Raw genomic sequence first — 24,151 nt, 5'->3', positions numbered from 1 at the left:
ATTTGATCTTGTTAAAGTTAATACCCGTAGATATTAGCACGTTGTATGAAATTCGATATAAATCTATCCGCGAATTTGGGAACTGTTGCTAAGGCCATTTCTATGGCAACCTCTCCTTGCCAATCAGCGCATTAGTTACTAGTATTTTGTTTAAGTGAGGTTAGAGTCATTCTAAGATTGCTTATAGACATTACCTCAAAATACTTCTCAAAGTAACGCACAAAGCTGAATTATTTAATTCTACAACCGCCTTTTATAAAGACCCCTACGAAAGCTAAGAAACTTGAGGTGAAAGAAATGATTGAAGCAATGAAATGTTACTGAAATGTCAATGCAGGTTTCTCGCGTTGGACCTCCCTGACCTAGTCACATGACTCACCACCTGTGGTACCTGTTAACTAGGCGTGATCCTGAACAGGAAGATAGAGCGAGAAGTGAAGCGAATCCAAGCAATTTATCTTTGTTATACTCAATTCCATCTCCACAAGTTCTTCGATTTACCCGGATTTCCGCCTTTGCCCTGGCGCCAGCGTGCATACTTTGGAATGATTCCAGTGAAATTCCCGTGAGATGTGTTCAATGCCGTGGGTTTAGTTTGATCCCACTCCTAAGGTCAGTAACTCTGTTATCATTGGCTTCTTTCTCAGCAGAATTTGTCCTCCTTGGGGACGTATTACCTGCTGTCATTTTCGCGTCAATAATCATAATTGTAAATAGTAATTTTCATTAATATTTGTTGTTCCGGATTCTGGCGATCCCCTGGTGCTATTAGTTGTGTGATGACTGATATTTAATCTGTTTTATCTCCATATCATTGCACAGATTGATTGGATATAAATTAACTGTCTTGTGATTTTAAGATAATTAATTATAAAAAAAAATATTACAGAACAAGAAAAAGGTGACTACCAAAACACGCTCATTGTATTTTTGACAATAGGCTATCTCGAAAGTAATTCAGTGCAGGCTTTGAAATGTACGGTAACACTCCTTCTATGGTACATTGATGATCAAAGGCACGTCTTATCAATTGACAAGACAAAAAATAAGCATGATGTGAATCTTACATGATATAGTATAAGATGTTGCCGGGGGCGGGGGGGGGGGGGGGGGGGGGGGTGCAAAAAAAGCATGCCGACCATTTTGCAAATGTAGCACCCCTTAAACCCTCTTCTAGATCCGCTAGTGTAGCCCCAAATCCAGATTCCAGATTCCAGTTCCTGATTCTCCCTTTACGACCCTTATTTATGTGTTGATGCTTTTGCTAGATGTCGGACGACGAGAAAAACGCTCCTGACAAGGAACATGGAGTACAGGCACCTCCAGCAATTCCTTTACACGAGGAGCCAGCCGCTAAGACCACCAAGTGGGGTATACCTAAACGATACGTGCTGTTAGCGATGACATGGCTAGGATTTATCAATATCTACTCCATGAGAGTCAACCTTAACGTCGCTATTGTTGGCATGGTGAACGATCAGACAATTTCCAAGGGACGTTTACATTTCATAAAGGTAAGTGTGTCTCACGGGTGAGGTGTGGGAATGGTTACAAGCGAAAAGCGGTTAAAATCTTGTCTTCGGTTGTGCTAGAAAAACTCATAAAATGCTGCCTATTAAAACAACGTAGGAGAAAAGGAAAAAAGAGTCTGAGGAGAGGGAATGGGGAATGCGGACAGTTCAAAGGTAAAATGCTAATCATGGTTGTGTATGTTGTCTATCAACAGAAAGCGGAGTTCAACTGGGATTCGGCACTTCAAGGTAGTGTTACATCTCAATGATGGGCACATTGTATTTTTTGTTAGTATAATTGCACTCGCGTTCCTTTTCGCGACAAAAGCAGTTATTTATTCCTGAGAATTATTAATCAATTATTTGAAGGTAGTATGTGGGTGGATTTATGCTAAAACAATTAGACTACTCGTTTTCGTTTTCTTTGAGTCAAATAGTCAAATCTACGCTACGCACCTCGTTGGCTATCTATTGACTCATAGAAAACTCGAACTAGTAGTCTAATTGTTAAAAAATAGATAGTTATCACTATCATTTGTTAAAACCTAAGTTCTCACATGCGTGATTTATCGCAGGTCTAGTACTCGGATCTTTCTTCTACGGCTACTGGGTGCTACAAATCCCAGGGGCGTGGCTTGCCATGCGTATCGGGGGAACACGGGTATTTGGCTACGGGGTATTCGTCACCTCTCTTCTCGCCCTCCTTACACCAGTTGCGACACGCTACAGTGTCTGGGGTCTTGTCGGTGTCCGGATATTTCAAGGGCTTTTTCTGGTAAGTCGGAGGTACGCGGGTATTTGGCTACGGGGTATTTGTCATCTTTCTTCTCGCCCTCTGACACTAGTTACCGCACGCTATAGTGACTGGGGTCTTGTGGGACTTTTTCTGGTGAGCTGAAAGACTCATAACATTGATGCTGAGGGTGAAGAGAGCAGCAGAGTATGCTGGGACCTTGTCCCGTTCGTGCTGACTCCTTTGTGTTAATCCTCAACAAAGTTGTTTAAAAAATGGAATTTTAAGAATCTACTGACGCTTGTATCGGACCTTATCCAGTAATATATACAATGTAGAAACTTGTATTTAAAACTTTGTGCATTATACAACTTTGTAAGCTTACTTTTTTCAATCAGTGTGATCTTTGAAAATCACGAGAATCTATCACAGATATTTTTTTAGACAGATCCCATCGTCTATGCATACGCACCAACCAAATGTCAAATTCTGAGATCCAAGCAATTTGTTATTTGTTCGTTTTAGGGTGTGACCTTCCCTTGCAACCACGCCATATGGAGCAAGTGGGCACCTCCCTTCGAGAGAAGCACGCTGATTACCATCTCCATAGCAGGTAGGTCACGTGCAAATAACGTGTATCTAGGCCCCGAAACACGTGCACACAACGTGCATGCTAGTCACACAACACGTGCACACAACATGCGTGCTAGGCACACATCACGTGCACACAACGTGCATGCTAGGCACACATCACGTGCACACAACATGCATGCTATGCACACAACACGTGCACACAACGTGCATGCTAGGCACACAACACGAGCACGCAACGTGCATGCTAGGCACACAACACGTGCACACAACGTGCATGCTAGGCACACAACACGTGCACACAACGTGCATGCTAGGCACACAACACGTGCACACAACGTGCATGCTAGGCACACAACACGTGCACACAACGTGCACGCTAGGTACACACGTCGTATTTTCTTGATTGATATATGTATTTCCCATTACTCTACCGCAGGTTGTCCGTTTGGTAACATTGTAGCGATACCACTGACCGGACTCCTGAGCAAGTATGGTTTTGACGGGGGCTGGCCGTCCGTCTTCTATTGCTTTGGTACGCCACATGTCTCTTAGACTTAACTCATTGATACACATTGATCTCGGTGCCACATGTGCGAGTTTTAGACACGGGTATTGAGACTTCAAAGAATGAGAGCCAGGTTTGGAAATGCTAGACCTTGAGTGGCCACGAGATTTATAATCAAGAAGACATTGATTTCAGCGGGGTCAGGGAAAAGGCAACCACCTTTTCGTCACGCCCAGGTGCTCCCTATTTCATGTTGTCAGTATTTGCCGCAACAATGACCATCATCTCACCATACCTAACACTTAACTCTTCCTGGGCTTGCCAGGTACCTCTGGTATTATTTGGTATTGCTGTTGGGAGCTAGTGGTTCACGAATCGCCTGCTACACACCCAACTATCTCTAAAGAGGAGCGAGAATTCATCGAGAACAGCATCGCTTCGTCTGACAACAAGGCGCAGGTAGGGACTTTCACACAGAAACAAGAGGTGTCTGGGTGCATAGTTGTTATTAAAAAATAATATAGTAGCGATGGTTTGATTTCTTATTGTAGAAATTCATATTTCTTTTCTTTTATCTCTTCGCCATATGGCCTATTGTTTCTATCATTTATTCTCAGTTTGAGAACACTGACATGTTGTAATAGTTCGAGGAACTCCCTTGATGTTGTACACTGCTATGTTGTAGTAGTTCGATGGAGTACTCCCTTGAGGCGGTACAATGACATGTTGTTGTAGTTCGAGGAACTCCCTTAAGGTTGTACACTACTATGTTGTAGTAGTTCGATGGAGTACTCCCTTGAGGCGGTACACTGACATGTTGTTGTAGTTCGAGGGACTTCCTTGATGTTGTACACTGCTATGTTGTGATAGTTCGAGGGAGTACTCCCTTGAGGCGGTACACTGACATGTTGTTGTAGTTCGAGGAACTCCCTTAAGGTTGTACACTACTATGTTGTAGTAGTTCGAGGGAGTACTCCCTTGAGGGGGTACACTGACATGTTGTTGTTGTTCGAGGGACTCCCTTAAGGTGGTACACTGACATGTTGTGATAGTTCGGGGGAGTACTCCCTTGAGGCGGTACACTGACATGTTGTTGTAGTTCTGGGAACTACCTTAAGGTTGTACACTATTATGTTGTAGTAGTTCGAGGGAGTACCCCCTTGAGGCGGTACAATGACATGTTGTTGTTGTTCGAGGAACTCCCTTAAGGTGGTACACTGACATGTTGTGGTAGTTCGAGGGAGTACTCCCTTGAGGCGGTACACTGACATGCAGTGGTTGTTCGGGGGACTCCCTTGGGGCAAAACACTGACATGCAGTGGTTGTTCGAGCGACTCCCTTGGTGCGGTACACTGACATGCAGTGGTTGTTCGAGCGACTCCCTTGGGGCGGTACACTGACATGTTGAGATAGTTCGAGTGACTCCCTTGTGGTGGTACACTACACATGTTATAATTCGCTCAATTCGAGGGACTTCCTTAAGGCGGTAGACTGACACATATTGTGGTAGTTCGAGGGACTCCCTTGAGGCGGTTCACTGACACATATTGCAATAGTTTGAGGGACTCCCTTGAGGCGGTACCCTGACACATATTGCAATAGTTCGAGGGACTCCCTTGAGGCGGTACCCTGACACATATTGCAATAGTTCGAGGGACTCCCTTGAGGCGGTAGATGACACATGTTGTGGTAGTTCGAGGGACTCCCTTGAGGCGGTAGATGACACATGTTGTGGTAGTTCGAGGGACTCCCTTGAGGCGGTAAATGACACATGTTGTGATAGTTCGAGGGACTTCCTTGAGGATGTACACTGCTATGTTGTGGTAGTTCGAGGGAGTACTCCTTTGAGGTGGTACACTGACATGTTGTTGTTGTTCGAGGAACTCCCTTGGGGCGGTACACTGACATACTGTGGTAGTTCGAGGGACTCCTTTGATATGGTACACTGACACATGTTGTAATCCGCTCAGTTCGAAGGACTCCCTTGGCATCATATTTTGAGGTGCAAGGCTGTCTGGGCGATCGTGATTGGTCATTTCGGCGCATGCTGGGGCTACTACACACTCTTCACAGGAATGCCCACGTACTTCAAGGACGTGCTGGACTTCGATATCGAGCAGGTAACTTGGACATTGCCAATGCGTGATAAAAGCGCTCGCTCAGCTCCTGTCAAATCCTCACATTTAGTATCCTGGGTAACAGAGGCTCTGAGCTTCGCGGCGAGAAACGTTTTCACCGCGAAGCTCGGAGCCTCTGGTACCCAGGGTACACAATTAGGGAATTTAAGCAACTACGATGGCGACGACAGAAAAAATGACCCAAAATTGCCTTCATACTAAGCGCTCAATTCCAATTTGATTCCATCAAATAAAAACTCGCTTTTATAGTCCAAAAAGTATAAATAAGCCTAGCGCTGGTTTTCAAAGCACAATTTTTGTCCTCGTAATACCAAGAAACTTGGAGTTTCACGTTTGAATGAAAACGGTTGAAATGTCAGACCGAATCCATTTCAGAGTGCATTTCATGTCTGGCTGCGTCTGGTTACGTCTGCCGTCGCCTTTGCCTTCGCTCCTTTTCCTTGTGCCTGTCCACAATTTATTTAAACTTGATATACACATCTTCAGGAAGGACTTAATTCCGCAAATAAATGTTGTGGGAGGGGGGTGTAGTTTCGAAGAGACCCTAAATACAGAGAGGAGACCTGTATTAGCTCTATTATTATACTATATCGCCTAGAATAGGGACCAGGTTATGCGTTTTTTTTTACTCCCGTCCCAGGAGCAAGAGTGAGCAAGCGTTTTTTGCCTTTAGAATTCTTTATTGCTCGGAAGTTTTTTTTTTTTTTACCGTAGTATCAGTATTGAATATTGTAGTAAAACGTTAGCTATATCTGCATCGCTTAAAAAAAGAAATCCAACAAGTAATGAGCAAGGGGGAGCCCGGGGAGCATAAGGAGTTTCAACATGGAAGGAATATAGCCTTGACTGAACAATATAGAATAGGGGTGGACGATCTGACACACTTTTTGTAATAAACTTTAATGTCCGTTTTATCAAAGCTTGAGTGTGAAAGGTTTTCCCTAGATTTTGGTTGTATTTTATTTTTAAAGCGCCATTTTTGCGATTCTGAAAGGAAATCAGAATTGAATTTCAGACCTCAGGTCTGAAATGTTACGAGTCGTAACATTCATTTTTAACACCAAGTGCGTCGTCACAGCGTGTGCGACTTTACACTTCAAATCGCATGATTAATGATTTTTAGACGCCACATTTAGTTCGCAGGTATGGTCCTGATATCAGCTTTGTTTAGTGGCATAGATTATGAGAATAAAATTCGCATACTAAATTATGGTGGAAAGAGTCGGTTTACTTAAACAAGAAATTCTACCCCAAGAACCGGTTTAACAGTCTTATCGTAAGCCAAAGTAATATTTAAGTTTGTTCGCGATCTCATCTTTTGACGGAAGAGCGTATTAAAAACGGAAAGAAACCTCGTTACCATTTAGTTTCTTGGGTGACTAAGCATGCATGGAATGTTACAAGCTGGTGGTTTTCCCTATTCAGCCGCTAAACACGAGTGAGCACACTTAGAATAATTTCCGGGGAAAGCAACCAAACAACGTGGGTTTGAATTTCGTGTCTCGTTTGGCGAAGGGCAAACGGACCTTTAACCTTTAACCTTTAAATACAATAATTGCCACTAGCGAGCTAATCCGGCAATGAGGGGCAGCGTACCAACTACCCATGCACATACTACGGTTGATAATAAATAAATAATAAATAAAACAAAAGAAACAATAAATGAATGAATAAATAAATAAATAAACGTAACAATTCGATAAGATGATGAGATAACAATACACATGTACATGGGTAGTATGGCAACTAAATCATTGCCGGGCCAGCTCGCCAGTGACGGCTATCTTAAATTCATCGACAGAGCTGAGGTCTAGCATTTGTTGGGGCAGAGAGTTCCAAACGGGGATAGTTCTTGAAAAGAAGGAGTATTTGAATTGGTTTATACTGGGAGGCGGGAGTGTAAGTTGGCATGTGTTCCTGACGCTTGACCTGGTTGCGTAGGAACCAGGTTTGCGAATTACATCACTCGGGAAATCGATTTTTACTAGTCCGTGGTGGATCTTATAAAACATGACAGAGTCGAATACTGTTCGCCTAAGTTCTAGCTGGTGCCATCCTAGGTGTGTCAGCATATTCGTGACGCTGCTATGCCTTCCGTAGTCGTTGCACACAAATCTGGCAGCGCGGCGTTGTACAGATTCAACTTTTTGAATGTCCTTCTTAGTGTGGGGGCTCCATGCTTCCGTCCCGTACTCCACCAGTGGCCGTACCAGCGCCTTGTAGGCTTGCTCTTTAACCGCAGCTGGGCAGGAAGATAAATTTCTTTGTAGGATACCCAGTACTGCGTTAGCCTTCTTCTTGACTTCCTCCGTGTGCTTTGACCAATTGAGAGATGTAGAAATGTGGACTCCAAGGTATTTTTGAACGCTAACCCCCTCCAGTGTGGTTCCACACAAATGGTATGGGAACTGGGACTTGTCGCGTTTTAAAGTGATGGTCATGACGTAACATTTTTTGGGCGCAAACTTCATCTGCCACTGTTCTGCCCATCGTTCAAGGTGGTGAAGATCTTGCTGTAGGGCGTGGTGGTCATCAAGGCTCTTAATTGGGCGGTATAGGACGCTGTCGTCGGCAAACAGTTTCACGTGTGATTTGATGCCAGATGGCAGGTCGTTTATGAAGAGCAGGAATAATATCGGTCCTAAGACCGTGCCCTGAGGCACGCCTGATAGCACAGGGGACCAGGTAGAAGAGGCCCCGTTCACGACCACTCGCTGTCTTCTGTTGGTAAGAAAGTGCCTTAACCACAGTAAGAGTCTTCCTCTGATTCCATAGAACTCGGCCTTGATCAGTAGGCGTTCGTGAGGGACTGAATCGAACGCCTTGGCGAAATCAAGAAATACCACGTCAACTTGCCCATGGTCGTTCAGGACCGACGACCAATCATGAATAACAGATATTAGTTGGGTGGAGCAAGAGAGGCCTTTCAGGAAACCATGCTGTAGCTGAGTAATGATGTTGTTTGCGGACAGGTGACACATTATGTGTTTTGAGACAATGTGTTCCATCAGTTTGGAGACCAAGGATGTTAAAGATACTGGGCGATAGTTCTGTGGGTCAGATCTTAGACCCTTCTTATAAATGGCTGATATGTTCGCGTCCTTCCACACAGTAGGGAGTACGCCATCCTTCATCGACTGCTCGAACAGTAATGTAAGGATAGGTGCGAGTTCTGTTGCAGCCTCCTTCAGGACTCTGGCTGGGACGGCATCTGGGCCACACGCCTTGTCTACACGGATGTTATCGAGTTGTACTCTAACGCCGTTAACAGAGAAGGAGATGTCTTTGATGTCTTGGTGAGGGGACGCGCCGAGAGTGGGAGCATTAAGATTATCTTCCTGCGTGAATACACTGTCATACTGTGCCCTTAGCGCCTCAGCTTTACATTTGTCATTCGCGCAAACCCGTCCCTCCCAGAATAGAGTGGGTATCCCTAGTGACTCTGAGCGTAAGAGTTTCAGATATGACCACGCCCTCTTCACTCCGTTCGGCCTAGGTTCATCAGATTCAAGGTCAATCCCCTTCATAATCTCGCTCACGTAGTTATTGTGTGATTCCTTGATGCTGTTGCTTACAATGTTCCTTAGGCGTTTGTAGTTCACATGGTCTTTTTCCTTCCCAGTCCGTTTGGACATTTTGAAGGCGCGGTCGCGTTTGCGCATCAATTTTTTGATGGGCGCGCCTATCCAGGGGAGGTGTCGCTTTGTTTTCGAAGTCTTGGATGGAATAAACCTCTCCATAGCATCACTAATGCAAGTTGAGATAGCATTCCAATTTTCCTCCACGGATCTTTCCATGTGCGATGCAGCATAGTCCCTATGGAAGGATGCGATGTGTTCTTTTAACGCAGCCATGTCCGCTTTATGGTAAAGATAAATCTTACGTGGGGGCTTGGGGATGTATTTTGGAGCAAGGTCAACTTCAAATAAAACCGCGCTGTGATCACTTATACCCGACGTAACATGACATGCATTAACAAGGCCAGGTTTAGACGAGAATGCAAGGTCCAAGAAGCTATCATATCGAGTTGGAGACTTAACATGCTGTGATAATCCATATTTTTCCGCCAACGCAATAAGGGCGAGGTCCCAGCTGTGAACAGGTGGAGTGAGTACAGCCTCGCCGCTTGACCATTCAATACCCGAGCAGTTAAAGTCACCCCCTATGATTGCATTAGGGCACTGCTGGTATTTGGTGAACAGTTTGCATAAGTAGTCGTCTAACAGACCGAGTCCCTCCTGGTCGGTTGGGGGGTGATAGAAACTAGTTAGAAAAAGTTTCTTCCGCTTTGCGAGATGGATAGATGCTGTTATCATTTCGGCCCCATCGACGTCGAGACCCCGTTCTTCCACTGCAGTCAGATCGTTGCGAACAGCTATAAAAACACCTCCACCGGAAGCCGTCCTATCTCTCCGATATACTTCATAATTTTCAGGAAAGATTGAATAAGTGGGAATAATAGCGTTTATCTTTGATTCGCAGCCGAGAATAACGTCCGGGTCATGCAGTGCGACAAGAGATTGAAACTGCGACTTTTTGGCCGGGCTTTTTAGCCCGTTACTGTTAAGAGAGAGGATCTTTAACTTTCTCCGTGTTATCTTAACTCGGTTCCCTTGGGGATCATGGAATCTTGAAGGGCTAGACGTAGTTTCTACTTCGTATATGAATAGATAAGTGACTAAAGAACAACTAGCGATACATGATCTCTTATTTGCTGGCTTATGACATAGTGCACAAAAAATATTTTTATACGCGAGCACAAACTTACGCAACCATAGGACATGTTTAGCACTTTCGAACATTACTTTATTCTGCCGAGACCTCCTGACATACTGACGTTAGACACAAAGTATTACTTTACAAATGCCTCATACAAACTTCTTAATAATATTCTATCGTTTCCTGGATATTCGAGCTTAAAGTCGTAAGTTAACAGGTGCTCGGAGCTACTGAATACAGCTTGTGTCAAATATTCATTTGTTGTATCTCGGTATTGTGTTCTTTTGTCTCCAAAATTTCATGACTTCGAGGGGAATATTTGTAGAGGCGCCAGGGAAAGTTTCATTTCGTTTCTTGGCTTATGAAATAGTTGCCCAAGAATTCGAAAGTTTAGAAAGTCGCCAGAAACGTACCAGAAACATAGCTTCGTAAAAACGGTAGAATGTATCACTTTAATGTTGTTTCTACAAATTCTAATTACTAGCACATTATTGTAAGACTCTTTTTTGAAGTGGCAACAATTTTTTTTTTGCTTTTCAAAGTGCGCTGCCAAAAGTCTAGGTATTATTATTTCTAAAGAGTTATTTGCCTCAAATTTCCCGCTGTTGTTATTAGGTGTAAGGCATCAATGTAGACCGAGGTCGTAGTGTGCTGCACATGATGACGACATCACTACGACATTACCACAGCAACACACCTATTCCCAAGAGATGCAAGCGTGAAAAAGACCCCAATATTTTTCAGTGTATATCTCAGCGAGCTGTGCGTGGCGTAACCGACTGAGACAGGCCTGGGATCCTGGTTATTGCCTCCCCATTAATGCGCGGGTACCTCAGGTTCCTTTGTGTTGTACAGTTCGCTGGATAGAGGTTCTGGGCCCGAAATCTCCATCTTAGCTGTAAAGCTTTAAGCTGCCATACGAGTCATACGGTGTATTTTTTTCTCACTTCACCTGATATGAACAAGGTTCGATTCTCGGCCATGTCCTCGAATTTATTTTCACTCTTAACCAATTACAATTCCATATTCCTTACTCCCCTTTGCTCTACCCTGTCCATAGTTTTTCCTTTTTAGTGTTTCACTCCCGTTCTCTGTTGCTTTGTCAAGTCCATATTCCTTGCACACCCTCTCCTCCCTTTGATCATCCATTTTCGGATATTTCAATGAGCACAGGCTCACCGTTTTAACCCGGGTACACACAAAAAAGACGAAAATTGCAATTACAAGTCCATATCCCTTGCTCCCCTTTGCTTACCCCCGCTCTCCGCTGTTCGGCCAAGGATATATTCCTTGTTCACCCTTTGCTCACCCCTGTTCTCAGTTCTTAGGTCAAGACTTTGATCACTCATGCTCTCTTTTGCTCACCCCCGTTCTCCGTTGTTCAGTCAACTCCATATTCCTTGCTTACACCCTGTTCTCAGTTTTTTTTCGCTCAAGTCTATATTCCTTGTTTACCCCATGTTCTCAGTTTTTCGGCCAACTCCATATTCCTTGCTTACCCCCTGTTCTCAGTTTGTCGCTCAAGTCCATATTCCTCGCTCAGCCTCCTTCATTTGAGTTTATTCAATACAGCCTTCGGCTCTCGGTAGATATTTTTAAGCCACTATCCGCCGATATGAAAATGGTATAATTGTTTTAGTATATAAAACGAGCTTTAGAGCAATTTTCTTTTCGGAAACACTTGCAAATCGGCTGTTACACCGCTATTTTGCTTGATTTCGGGGCGCAAAGGAAATAACCACCTCCTAAAAGGTGTATATTGCATTTTATCCCGATTTTTTCAACCAATCAAATTGCTTGTTCTTGCGAGGTTCTCGAGTTTTATATACTAAAGGATGATATGATAAAGGAACTCCCGAGAGCAATGAAGAATTCTAAAGGAACAAAGTGAAGTATCGAGCACAGGCTCACCGTTTTGACCCGGGTGCACAAAAAAAGACAACAAAATGCTTGCCCATCCTTGATCCTAGGAGCTCCGCAACCCAGTTCCTTATCAAGGCTTGGTATATTAATGTGTCACTAATTAGTGTGAACAAGTTCTAACAATCCTCATTTCCAAACAGACTGGTTTCCTCGCAGCTTGCCCGTACTTGTTCAAAGCACTTCTGGCTCCGCTGGGAGGGATCTTAGCGGATTATCTCATTAAGCATAACATCCTTAGGATTGGCACCGTTAGAGTCATCTTCTACGCAGTAGGTGAGCCATGCCCGAAAAGCACGCTAATCAACTTTCGCGGCTGGTCTTCCCTTCATTTTCACTAAGTGTCTCATGATAAATCAATCTATTATCTAATTTTCTTGCTTTGTCGGCAAAGGTTTCTCTGATAATCCAGTTTTTTTTCAAAGGCTCTCTTTTGTTCTTTATATTCGTTGCTAAAGTTTGTATTCGATTACTTGTCATCTTAGCTAAGGTTTCTCTAATTCTTGTCGTGCGTCTTTCCAGTTTTGTATTTTAATTTTCGATCTTTGTTGCGTTTAGGTTGCCTCCTGGCTGGAGTTTTCATCGTTGCTACTAGTTACGCTACAACACGGCATATGTGCGTGATTTTCCTAGTACTAGGGGTGGGGTTCTCGGGCCTTAATGCTATAGGGTACGCAGTCAACCATCTTGATATAGCCCCTCAGTACGCTGGCGTGCTCATGGGCCTTACAAACACATTCGCGTCAACGCCTGGCTTCATCAGTCCTCAGATCACGGGGATAGTCACAAAACACAAGGTAGGTTACGTAACAAGGCGGCCGGCATCATCATCAACACTCCACGACTGACTGTTGTGAAATAATGCATCACAAACACGTTTCATTTCTCCACCTTGTCCCGATTTACGAACCATTTAAACATCCCAGATCTATTCAGTATATAATAGAGAAGATACTTTAAGAAAAATTACTTACCTAAGTCCCGTTAAAAAAGAAGAAAATCCCTTAAAATTTCTTATCACAACCAGTAGTACCGTCATCAACAAATGATAATGATAAAAACCGTATTAGCATCCAAAAGCATATCCAGAATCATAATAGCAGCATTAACCACACACGAAGACATCATCTAATCACCACACTAAAATAATCCTCCAAAAGCCTCTAGAATAACCAGTGCACATCGTGAAAACATCGTCCAGTGCTGTAGGTAGCAAGCCTTGAAATATTGAAGGGGCATAATTTAGAAACATTACGAAAATATTGGGGGGACGGCCACGCCACGTCATTCCATTATCTTTTTTCAATATTGAGGGGGGGGGGGGGCTACCAGTGCCCCACCCCATGCCCTGTCGTCATTATCATAGTCGGCTCAAAATGAGCATTAAAAAGCACCCAAATATCCAGTCATATCATCCCACATCAAAATCCATCGTTATCATCAGCAATCATCTTAGCGCCCAAGACCATCGTCACCATTCATCCGCTTTCACAGCGGGGGCATAGAACAACACCCATTTGACCATTCTCAACTTGTATCACCCTTCATCTCTGTCTCGAAAATTCCTTTTTGTCATTACTCCTTCACTTTTCTCTCCTGCAGAAACAAGAAGAGTGGCGAATCGTGTTCTGGATCACGATGATTGTGTATGTGGTCGCTGTAATCGGTTACTCTGCGCTCTGCTCAGGCTACAGACAGCCCTGGGCAGGGGGTCGCGACCAGGTGGAACTCTCGGAGAAAGAGAGGGATGAAGAGAATGGCAAAAAAGGTCATAGAGACATATTACAGTAAAACGAGGAGGAAGACAAAATGAACCAGGCAATAAAGCTACCAGAACAAGACAAGGAATTGAATAGCACAAAGGATCAAATTGAGTTATCCGAGCAACACACGGGCGAGAGAGATGACAATTTACGAGATGCGAAAACTGTGAAAACACAGACAGCGAAGGAAAGTAAAGACAGAACTCTCGGTAGCGACAAGGAAACAGCGACTCAAAGCTAGGCGAGACAGAGCGAGGAAACACCATCGAGACACACGAAATGGAGAAAGTGTAGTTATGACCTGCTCTCTATTGTGTATGTCGAGGTTGCAGGTATGGACTCAACGTCACCTTGGCAACCGTGCTATCCTAGAGGTTGGTGGTTCTCAGCGAGCCAGAACTTATTTCTAACCCGTCAGTGTTAGAAAAATGAACAAAGGCGCAAGTCAAATATTGTAAATATTTATATACGCTTTATACGAATAGAGCTCTGACTTTATATGGATGGAACCCCTTACTGTAGCTAATAGAATAGGCGCAGAAAATAGTAAAATATTAACAAAAATCTGCATTAGAACACGCACTAGAATCAGATAAATATAGGTATATATTGAACTTCAAAGTAATGAGTATTATATTTATGCGACTTCTGAATTATTGACAGAACCATAAAGGGCTTTTTTGAGAAAATGTTTTTAATCTGTAGTATTTTATTCTCTGACGTGGATTAGAGTTTTTTTTATAAACCTATGGAATGCACTTTATCTTGTTTGTTCTCTTTGCGCTGGCTTGACTTCTATACTTCGACTACTGCTCTTCGTTGTATACAACAAAAAAATGTATTCTGGGAAGGGTGATTTGTCTCCTTTAACTACTGAATATTCACGGATTTGGTTTTTATTTTGCTTTTATGAAACACAAAATAGTAAATGGTGCACTCTAATGCTCAAGGATACTCAAGAGAGATCCGAGCTCTTTTCTCAGCCCATTTTTTTTACAAAACGGTAGTTTAGGCTGTTTAGGAAGTGACAATATAAAGCATGATAAAAACTGAAAATAATTCCAGATTGCCTTTGTCTTTTGGTCAGCTGTTTCCTCGCGGGCTGTAGATACTGCTCGGCGCTGATGCTTTGGGTTGCTCGTAGCCAGCGTTGCAAGCTCAAGGCCTGAAGAGATGAGCGGTTTGGCCCCGTGCGAAGTTGTGGGGAAAGGGTAAAGAAAGAGGGCGGTTTTCATTTCCTCTTTTTTGTCCTGTATTGTAACTTGCCTTAAATACTCGAGTAACTTACTCGTTCCGCATAGTCTCAGTTCATCATCATTCAACACCTGCACTTTGACAATGGCATTTCCAAATTTTTTCGTTAAACTTACAGCCATTGTTCTTGAGACCTATCGCTGACATTTTTTTTTACATCACGTAGACTTTTTCAGCTTGTTCAAAGAGATAATCGTCTTTAGTCCTCGGACACTGAATGCGACCACCTCTTTCCACGGACATACTGCGCAAGCTCTGAAAAAAGATTTTTATAAAGCGAAAAACACGAATTACAATGAATTCGAATGAGTGAAATAACATAACATTAACAGTTAACATATGCATTATTGGGGCTCATTATATTTCGACATTTTAGCAGTCCAAAATTTCAAGGTAGTATTGGCGGGCTCAAATAGCCGATTCGTAGTTTCAGTATAGATGCCTCAAGCGCTTCATCAAAAACGTATAAAAAAACTTGTTTCTACTTGATTCCAATTTGATGGGCTGTTTTCCAGATTACAAATTTTTAAATTAAAAGCACAAAACGAATTTTTGGCACGTCGAAGTTTGTTTGGAGCCGTCTTACAATTTTTTAAAAACATTTTGTTTGTTTTTGCAATAAAGCCTGAAGCTACTGTAAACACCTGATTAAAGGTTTAAAAATGCAGCTAAAGAAATAAAGCTGAAAATGTTGCAAGGTTACAAACTCCACCCCGTCAAACCCTCGCTTTTGCACTTAATTTTCACCATCTGGAAAACGGCACATTGTGACTTATTCATCCTGCAGTCTTTGGTATGCAACAGGTCAGGCTTACATTCTCGCCGTAGACAAAGCCGTTTGGTAAGACCATTGGTGGGTTGTTCTCGTTCATGACTTGTCCTGATATTGGACAAACTAGCCTGGACTGGGCACAGTGGGCGAAGGGTAAGGATTGTCCAAGAATATTCATTGGATGGCTGCAAACCGGACACTCGGGCATCTTGTGTCCTTGCTGGTAACAATGCCTGGTTTAGGTCAAGGTCTGTACGATCACTTATTCAAGAGGCTTTAAACAAGCGATTCACCTATCATTGAGCGATAATCTAGTGTTGAAGTTGTTCTGATGCTGACAACCAATAAACACAATCACTCTTCACATGGTTGATGATGGTCACTGTAGTTGTGGCCAGCTTTTAGTTGTGGAGAGCTTGGCAAATAATTAATTATACAGTAAGTGTTAAAGAAAGAGTTAAACAAAACCTAAAGCAAGGATACGGTGTTTTGAGGGCAGATAGACCTGCCTGTAAGGTCACGGACAACACAGATTGCTCATTTAACTGGTGAAGCTGGAAATTTTCTCTACGGAACTGTTCAATCAAGTGGGTCCACCTTGACTGCTCAAGTAATTCCTGCAAGGGACAAGTTACAGCCTATTATGTACATGGTTGTCTCCAAAGATTATGAAGCACTATGAACGATAAGTGGTAACAGTGCCATATATTTGTGTATTTTTTTAAAGATGTCATCTGTAGTTGTTGCTATCGTCATCACATAAATTGGAACACTGATAACTAAAACTTGAATAACCCCACTAACCAGAACAAGCTGCCAGAGGGGACTGGTTAGAAGACCTCTTAGGACATAAACGTAGGTGCTCTCTTTTGTTGAACAACCTTGTCACATACATATATACTTTTTCACTTTATGCTCAATTTCTGACCCTACAAAACCATGAAACAGAACCAAAAACCAACCAAACCAAACTTAGTTATGACTTTAAAGTCTGCTAGCTTTCATTAGCATTCTCCAGTACTAGCTAGTATGCTTTCAGTGGGTCCTTTCTACTCAAACTAAAATTCCCATCCTCTCTTTAGGGTTTGAGTTAATAAGATTCCACTATATATATATATATATATATATATATATATATATATATATATATATATATATATATAGGGCAACCACGAAACAGACCTGTAGGGAAACCTATGTAGTTTGTATTTTTCTCAAACCAACACTATATATATAATATATATATATATATATATATATATATATATATATATATATATATATATATATATATAGTGTTGGTTTGAGAAAAATACAAACTACATAGGTTTCCCTACAGGCCTGTTTCATGGTTGCCCACTCATCAGGGGATATATATAGGTAAACATGGGTATTTAAACATAGTGGATTGGAGAATCTCCTGGATGAAGCCATCTTCCTCCTTTAAATCTGCACTTGGCAACTGCAAGCACAGAAAACAAGGACATACTTTGTAAGGCGAGCATGCCTTGTCTGGCTTGAATGCCAGTAATGCCATTGCCTTCTGTATCTCCTTTGTCATTGCACTTTCAGCATTTGCAAAATGCTTTCTTGCATACCTGCACAAAGTTTAAACACAAAACCATGTAAAATGACAATAAATATCATAAAACAAACACCACCATAATGATGAAATATGTTTGTTCAAGAAAGGGTAAGACTAAAGAAATAAACTGATAACACCCACCGAACAGCTTCTAATTTGTCTCCTTTCCGCACAAGCTCCACATATTCCTGCATTCTCACATTAAATTCCAAGGTACTCTGTGTGGAACAGCATTAAAAAAGTACATATTTCATTATTTGTGTCACAAATAGCACACCAATGGATTGACATATCACTAATCTATAAATCAATCTTTTATTTTATTCATTCTTTCAAATACACGAATAAAAAAGCTTGATCTATCTTATTTTGCACACTTATTTTGCTTTAAAGATCAATCTTCATGTTGAAAAAGTCTTTAACAAAGCTTGTCTAAAATTATGGTGCCTGAAAAAGTGCCTAACGCAGCTCAAGAACTTTTTTACCTCAAACTGTCAATTTCCTTCCATTATCATGCATTTACCTTGAGTTTTCTCAACTTTGATTTGTTATCATAGCACCACGCTAGACATGGACCAGAGTCCTCTTGCTGTAGGGACTCCTCAACTTGTCTTGAGACCAGAAACAGTTCTATGTCAACGAAATCCTGAAAAGAGTAAAACAATAAAATAATCTCAAGCAAGCAATACTGCATCTTTCAAATAATTAAATTAATTAAATGTACAGGTAAGAATGGGTACTCAACAAGATGCAAGCTCAAAAGCAACACAAGTGTGAACCTGGTATGTAGCTAATAAGACAGATGGAAATGGATTTGGTAACCTAACAATTTGAATCCAACATGGCTTATTCCCTATTACACTCAAAAGCACCACCACTATGCAAGCTTACATCATCAATAGTTAGGGGGAGTCTAGGAGCAGACACTACACAGTAAACACAAGCGCAGTGCAAGAAAATAAAGCAGTTCATTTCTCTTTGACTTGCCTTTCGGTTCCAAATTGAAAAAAAAAATAACAGCAGCTGAATTTCAATTTACCTCAATATCAGCATCTTGAGCAAGCTTCTTTGCAGTCTCATAGAATCCAAGTCTTAGACAGTGATCAACCAACATTCTATCAAGACGTTTTTTCTTCCAGACCACCATAGCACTTTTTCTGGGGTCTGCATGTTCCTTAATGTGATCCAGACGTGCTCGACAATGCTTGACACACACGTCCTCCTGACCTATGTATTCCTCTGACTGAGGAAAAAGCAGGCTTTGTTAGCTAAGATGCAGTTAGAAAGTGGTAAAGTGGTATAGCAAAGTAACTTTTTACTTTTGGGGTAGGCCTAGGTGGCGCAGTCGCTCTGTAGTGCCTGTGCCTCTCACCATGGGTTCTGGGTTCGATTCCCGGTTCCAGAGTGAGTTGAGTTAGTTGGTCTTGCCTTTGCTCTGAGGGTTTTTCTCCGGGTTCTCCGGTTTTCCTTCCTCCACAAAACCAACAATTCCAATCTTAGCTGTGATCTGTGGTCAGACATGAGTTGTATGGTGGCTGCCTTAGGCGCCTTCCTATGACTTTAAATCGACCAGCATCTAGCTTTGATGAGAGTGTTTAGCTACTCCAATTTTTATTTTTATTTTTATTTTATAACTTTATTTCAACTGTACTCTATACAGTACACCCTTCCCGGAGAAGTCATCCATTTTTTATTGGCTGGTTGAACTGGGACAAACCTTGCGCTTAAGGACTTGTATTTTCTGTGCAATGTCATCCAACATCCGGGTAACTTCCCCTGTCTTGACAGCGGGCTTACTCAGTGTGCTTGTAAGCTCATTGGTGGCACCTACTACATATGACACCTCGCGGTCAATCACCTTTTGCGCAGAGCGGAACTTTTTATTCAAAACCTCATAAGGAACCTGTAAAGGAAGCAAAGTGTGTAAGGCACTGGGTGTAGCTAGAGGGAAAATGGGTGCCTTGCTTCTAAACAAATACAGGGTGGCTGGCTGAGGCATGCATTTCATAGAAATCGTTTTTGACCCATAATAATGATAATGTGTATTCGGCAGTTAATGTTTAGGTACAGTTAAGCACAAAATTATAGCTGAAAACCCAACTTGAACAGAAATATTGTGAAATCGGGTGAAATACAGTAAATATGTAAAACCCAAGAGAGCTAATGCGTGTGAATACAGAGAATGTATGAAAATTCTAACAAAAATTAGACTTGTGATGAGGTACAAAATCTTGGATTAAAATCGGGAAGGCTGTTTTCAGAGTTTTCAGCTTGTTTCAGAGTTTTCAGCCCATAGCCAGGGGGGTTTAGCCGACCCTTTTTACTCGAATGGAATTTCGCTTGTCAGCAAAATTGAATTAAACGAACCCCCACTTAAAATCCTATCCTGGTTCTCTTGATGGAAATACCCCGACGTACTACTATCTTGATAGTCGAGAAACATCCATTGCAATTATTTAAGATTTCAGGCTTTATAATAAGCCCTACTACCTGAAAATCATTAAGTTAATGTACTTATCCGTAGAGTTTACAAATGCCAGTTCTTTCTTTAAAAATCTAACGAAAATGTGCCAATGATCAGGGAAGTGTAGTAACAGAGTAGAATGTGCTGATCTATTCTACCGTAGCAGTTCAAAATCCTTTAATCTGTGGACAGCTAGATTATGTTGTAATTACCTTGAGTGTAGAGTACTCTAGAGCCTTGATGTCTGCCATTAAATGTTTAAATAATTGCGATGAACTCCGTTCCCTTTCGCGTCTTTTTCCCTCGGAACAAAATGGCGGCGAAAACAACCGATCCCAGTCCTACACGGCCTAAGTTGGCGGGGCCTAACAAAAACGCTAAGATAGATAGATAGATGCCTTTTTTTAATGAGGGATTCACTTAATATCACAATGATAATGTACGCATGGCCCTCAACAGAAACAAAATAAATAAAAGCTATTTACAAATCTGTTTACAGCAAAATCTTTGACGAAACTATTTACAATAACAATCCTTTGCTGATTTATAAACTTATTTACAGAGTTGTGATGTATTCTTTTAGTTTTGCGGAGAAGGCGGTGATTGACTTTTCTTCTTTGATTTCTAGTGGCAATGCATTCCACCTTTTAGCTGCTACAAACTTAAAGCTGTGTTTTGCTAATGTAGTCCGAGCCTTTGGAAGTACTAAGTTATGGTTTGCTGCATTTTTAGTGTTCTTGTTATGTACATCACTATACTTAACGAACATATCTCTGATATAGCATGGGGTCATATTGTTCATTGACTTAAAGAGCAAAACAAATTGTAGGTAGATTATTCTTTTGTCGAAGGGGACAATATTTAGTTCTTCAAAAAGTGGTTTTGAAGGTGCATCCCATTTCTTATCGAGGATAACCCGCGCACATCGTTTCTGGAACTTGACCATATCGTCGATGTGTTGCTTTTTGGTCGAGCCCCAGACGATAGCACCATAGTCTAATATTGGCTGTATGAGCGAATGGTAGAACAGGGTTCTTGCTTTAAGTGACAGGAATTTCTTTGTCCTTTTTGACCCATTGACTCCTGGCTTTTTTGGAGCTGAATTTACAAAAAACAGACTGAAAACAGATACCTCCCCCCCTATTCTGAGTTTTATACAGCCCGTCAAAGTCAAACACAGCTGCACCTAGTCAGCGGTATCCAAGCTTTCCAACAGTGCTTTGCGGTCCCCACTTTTAATCCCTCGTCGATGTGCTGAAGCCAGCACAAGTTGATGGTTGCTTGTATTTTTCATCAAAAATACAGCTATGAGCATATTAGCAGAGTGTCTCCGGACATCATGAAGTCTTTTGGGGCATAATTGAGTGCTTTGCTTATTAATATTTGCAAGCAAATGTGGATTCATGATGATTTTTTCTTGTTTGGCTTTGCCCGGATGAGAAAATAATTTTCTAATGAATCACCACAGCTCTCCTAAATGCTGTCTTTTCTGAAACCAAATTGATTGCAAAATTGTTTACATTGCTATTCTGGGTCTGTATGACCTGGAATTGATTTGTTTGGCTTCGGGGTAAAAAGACTTCTAAAAAGCCATCTGACTTTGGGGAGAGGAGTGTTGACTGGCCCTCCCCTCGTGAATTTTCCCCTGGGTCTCCCAGAATGCTTTGCAATACGTAAAGATATTTTCGTGGTTGTACAATCCTTCAAGGAATGGACATTGTGTTTTGAGGCCAAGGAAATGTACCTGGAGGATCAGAATAAAGGTATCTATTTGTGTCTTGAGCTGTGTTTGCTGATCTCTCTCCCTTGTGTGGTATTTTGAGCGTTTTATTGAGAGGGGTGATTCTGCTTTTCTCTCCTTGTTCGATTTGAGATTTGTCAAAGAACCTGTGCTATTATTTGGCTTAAGAGTAGATGCCAACACCTTGGTTGGATGCATATCTGCAAGACCATTTATCCCTTAGACTGATGCCTGAGTATCTTCAACTTGTTGTGTTTATTTTGAATTTATGAATTTTTTGGGTTGTGGGTACTTCCCAAAGCCGGTACAGGCCGGTTGAGGGGTCAATGTGTTAACAAGCCTAGTCGCTTGGAGATCTTACTGTGAATGTACTTGAGGTGGTTGTCCCAGGTTAAGGAGTTGTCTAATCTTATGCCAAGCAGTTTAACTTCATTGACACATTCAAGCTGGCCATTTTCTGTGCTGACTGTCAAATCCTTTCCTGCCAATTTGCGCAACTTTGGCTTGCTACAGATAAGCATTGATTTGGTTTTGCTTTGGTTCAAAACCATTTTGTTTTCATTCGCCCATCCATTCACCTTTTTTAGCTCTTCAGTAAGAATAGACTCAACCTCACTAACGCTACTTCCACTTGCGACTTGTGTTGTATCACCTGCATATATTTCGAGTGCGCTGTTGGAGACTTCAAGTGGTAAGTCATTAATAAACAGGATAAACATTAAGGGACCTAAAATCGAGCTCTGGGGAACGCCTGCAGTAATGTGCTTCGAATCTGATAGCTGACCACTTATTGTTACTTTCTGTTTTCAGTCTTCTAGATAAGACTTGAACCAATTTAGTGACTTTCAAGAGACGCCATATATAGAGAGCTTCTTAATAAGCGTGTCATTGGTCTACTAAATCAAACGCCTTTCGGTAGTCTATGAGGTTCAAGCCAGATATTAGTCCCTGATCCATATTTCCAATAAGATAATCAATCAACTTTACTAGGGCAGTATCGCACGAGTGATAGGGACGGAAACCTGACTGGTTACTACTTAATAGCTAAGGTTTTCGTCTAAAATAAAAACTGAACGTGGGTTTCAGAAAAAAAAAGACATTTTAAAAAAGCGTATAAACAAGAAAAGGCCAAAAAGAAAAATAACAAATTTAATGAAGAAAATACAAACGAGTATAAAATTAGAAGCACTAGCACTAGGTTTTTTCCGTATCAAAGGTAGAAAAACGCCTGACTGTATTTGCCTTTTCTTTCCATTTCTTTAGTAGAAGCCGAAAAATGTCAGTGTTTACAAACCTGGACCTCTATTCCGATAGCTATCGGATTTTTTAAAGAAATGCCCCAATTTATATCAAGTAACATGTTCAAAATGGCAAGAAGCTTTCCCGGAAGTATTAGAGAATGCGAAAGAGCCATCAAAGGACAACCCTTTCCGTATCCTTGGCGTTGAAAGCGGCAAAGGTAAATACGAGCAATAGTAGATCACTTCAAACCGATAAAGGGCGCCATACACCAAACAGTCGTTGAGCCAAGCGATTCCTTTTTGGTGGAATTCAAGAAAGCGGCTGATGCACTCAGTGAAGCTATCCCAGAGGTTGAATTTAGCTACCAGCCGATAACCTTCCAGGATTTCTCAAAAGGCCCTATTCAAAGATGTGATAGGTTTGGACTTATCCATTTGATCCGAAGTATTTACTATGTTGATATGAAAACTGCTTTAGCATGCTGCTACAAACGTTTGCAAGAGGACAGCGCCATTATATGCATTTAGAGAACAACCCAAATTCCGACATATCAAACGTTGAAAAAACTTAGAGAATTAAAAATACACAAAAAGCAAAGCCTTTTTAATGATGTCTGCAGCGAAGATATCATAGATACAATAAAGGAACAAGATTCGTAAAATTTTCCTTTTTTATGATCTAGATGCTACTGAAATTTTCAATGTTGATTCCACTGAAGGTAACTTACTTCTGGATTTCCTTACTCTTACACCCAATTTCAGAAGGACAGAATCAAATGAAATTGTTCAGCAAATCGAAGATCTTATCCAAATGATTTCTAAAGAGCAAGAAGATGGAAGAATGATTGTCAAGTGCAACAATGAACTCATAATCATATTCAAGTGATGATAGTTCCATAGGTTCAAATTTACTTCCAACTTATATTCAATCGGAAGTAAAATTGCAATGGCCAAAATGTCAACTTTTAGGCCGAAATGGGTAAAAAGACGTCAATATCCGTATTCTATGCCAGATTTTCTGTTATATCCCAAAAAATACAGGCGGGGTATTTACAGGACCTTTAAGATGCAAAAGCAGAGGAGTGGGCCCAAGAGTGTGTGTGTGGGGGAGGGGGTGGGGAGTGGCCAGGGGGGATTGTGGTTTTGAGGTGGATGCAGGGGTACCTGAGCTTGACATCTTCTATGATATCATCTTTTTATTATTCATGTCA

General features: G+C 41.6%; 2 protein-coding genes across 2 annotated transcripts; one reads left to right on the top strand and one right to left on the bottom strand.

Annotated features, from left to right (window-relative positions):
• The first annotated feature begins 166 nt into the window (after positions 1-166).
• On the top strand, positions 167-14,581 carry LOC5502647 (vesicular glutamate transporter 2). Its single transcript, XM_001623754.3, has 11 exons — positions 167-612; positions 1,269-1,514; positions 1,727-1,760; positions 2,087-2,286; positions 2,770-2,857; positions 3,275-3,370; positions 3,669-3,802; positions 5,314-5,463; positions 12,264-12,396; positions 12,679-12,917; positions 13,723-14,581. Exons 2-11 carry the CDS (start codon positions 1,269-1,271, stop codon positions 13,909-13,911), a joined length of 1,509 nt encoding a protein of 502 aa, XP_001623804.2. The 5' UTR covers positions 167-612; the 3' UTR covers positions 13,912-14,581.
• Positions 14,582-14,761: 180 nt separating this feature from the next.
• Positions 14,762-20,296, bottom strand: LOC5502649 (E3 ubiquitin-protein transferase MAEA). The gene is made up of 9 exons (XM_001623763.3): positions 20,171-20,296; positions 19,212-19,397; positions 18,534-18,737; positions 18,018-18,140; positions 17,636-17,712; positions 17,399-17,507; positions 16,393-16,526; positions 15,953-16,142; positions 14,762-15,392 (listed from the first exon to the last, which is right to left on the bottom strand). The coding sequence occupies exons 1-9, from the start codon at positions 20,207-20,209 to the stop codon at positions 15,291-15,293; spliced, it is 1,164 nt and encodes a 387-aa protein (XP_001623813.1). The 5' UTR covers positions 20,210-20,296; the 3' UTR covers positions 14,762-15,290.
• Between the last annotated feature and the right edge of the window lie 3,855 nt (positions 20,297-24,151).

Source organism: Nematostella vectensis, chromosome 6 (assembly GCF_932526225.1).
Source record: "Nematostella vectensis chromosome 6, jaNemVect1.1, whole genome shotgun sequence".
Taxonomy (NCBI): Eukaryota; Metazoa; Cnidaria; class Anthozoa; order Actiniaria; family Edwardsiidae; genus Nematostella; species Nematostella vectensis.
This window is presented reverse-complemented; position numbering and strand designations above follow the sequence as displayed.

Coding starts and splice junctions, on each gene's coding strand:
- LOC5502647 (XM_001623754.3), top strand. CDS start 1,269: ATGTCGGACGACGAGAAAAACGCTCCTGACAAGGAACATGGAGTACAG. Junction 3,803..5,313: donor CGTCTGACAACAAGGCGCAG/GTAGGGACTTTC, acceptor TAATCCGCTCAG/TTCGAAGGACTCCCTTGGCA. Junction 12,918..13,722: donor GGATAGTCACAAAACACAAG/GTAGGTTACGTA, acceptor TCTCTCCTGCAG/AAACAAGAAGAGTGGCGAAT.
- LOC5502649 (XM_001623763.3), bottom strand. CDS start 20,209: ATGGCAGACATCAAGGCTCTAGAGTACTCTACACTCAAG. Junction 17,713..18,017: donor CAAAGTTGAGAAAACTCAAG/GTAAATGCATGA, acceptor TGTTCCACACAG/AGTACCTTGGAATTTAATGT. Junction 15,393..15,952: donor GCTTTGTCTACGGCGAGAAT/GTAAGCCTGACC, acceptor ATCTTTTTTCAG/AGCTTGCGCAGTATGTCCGT.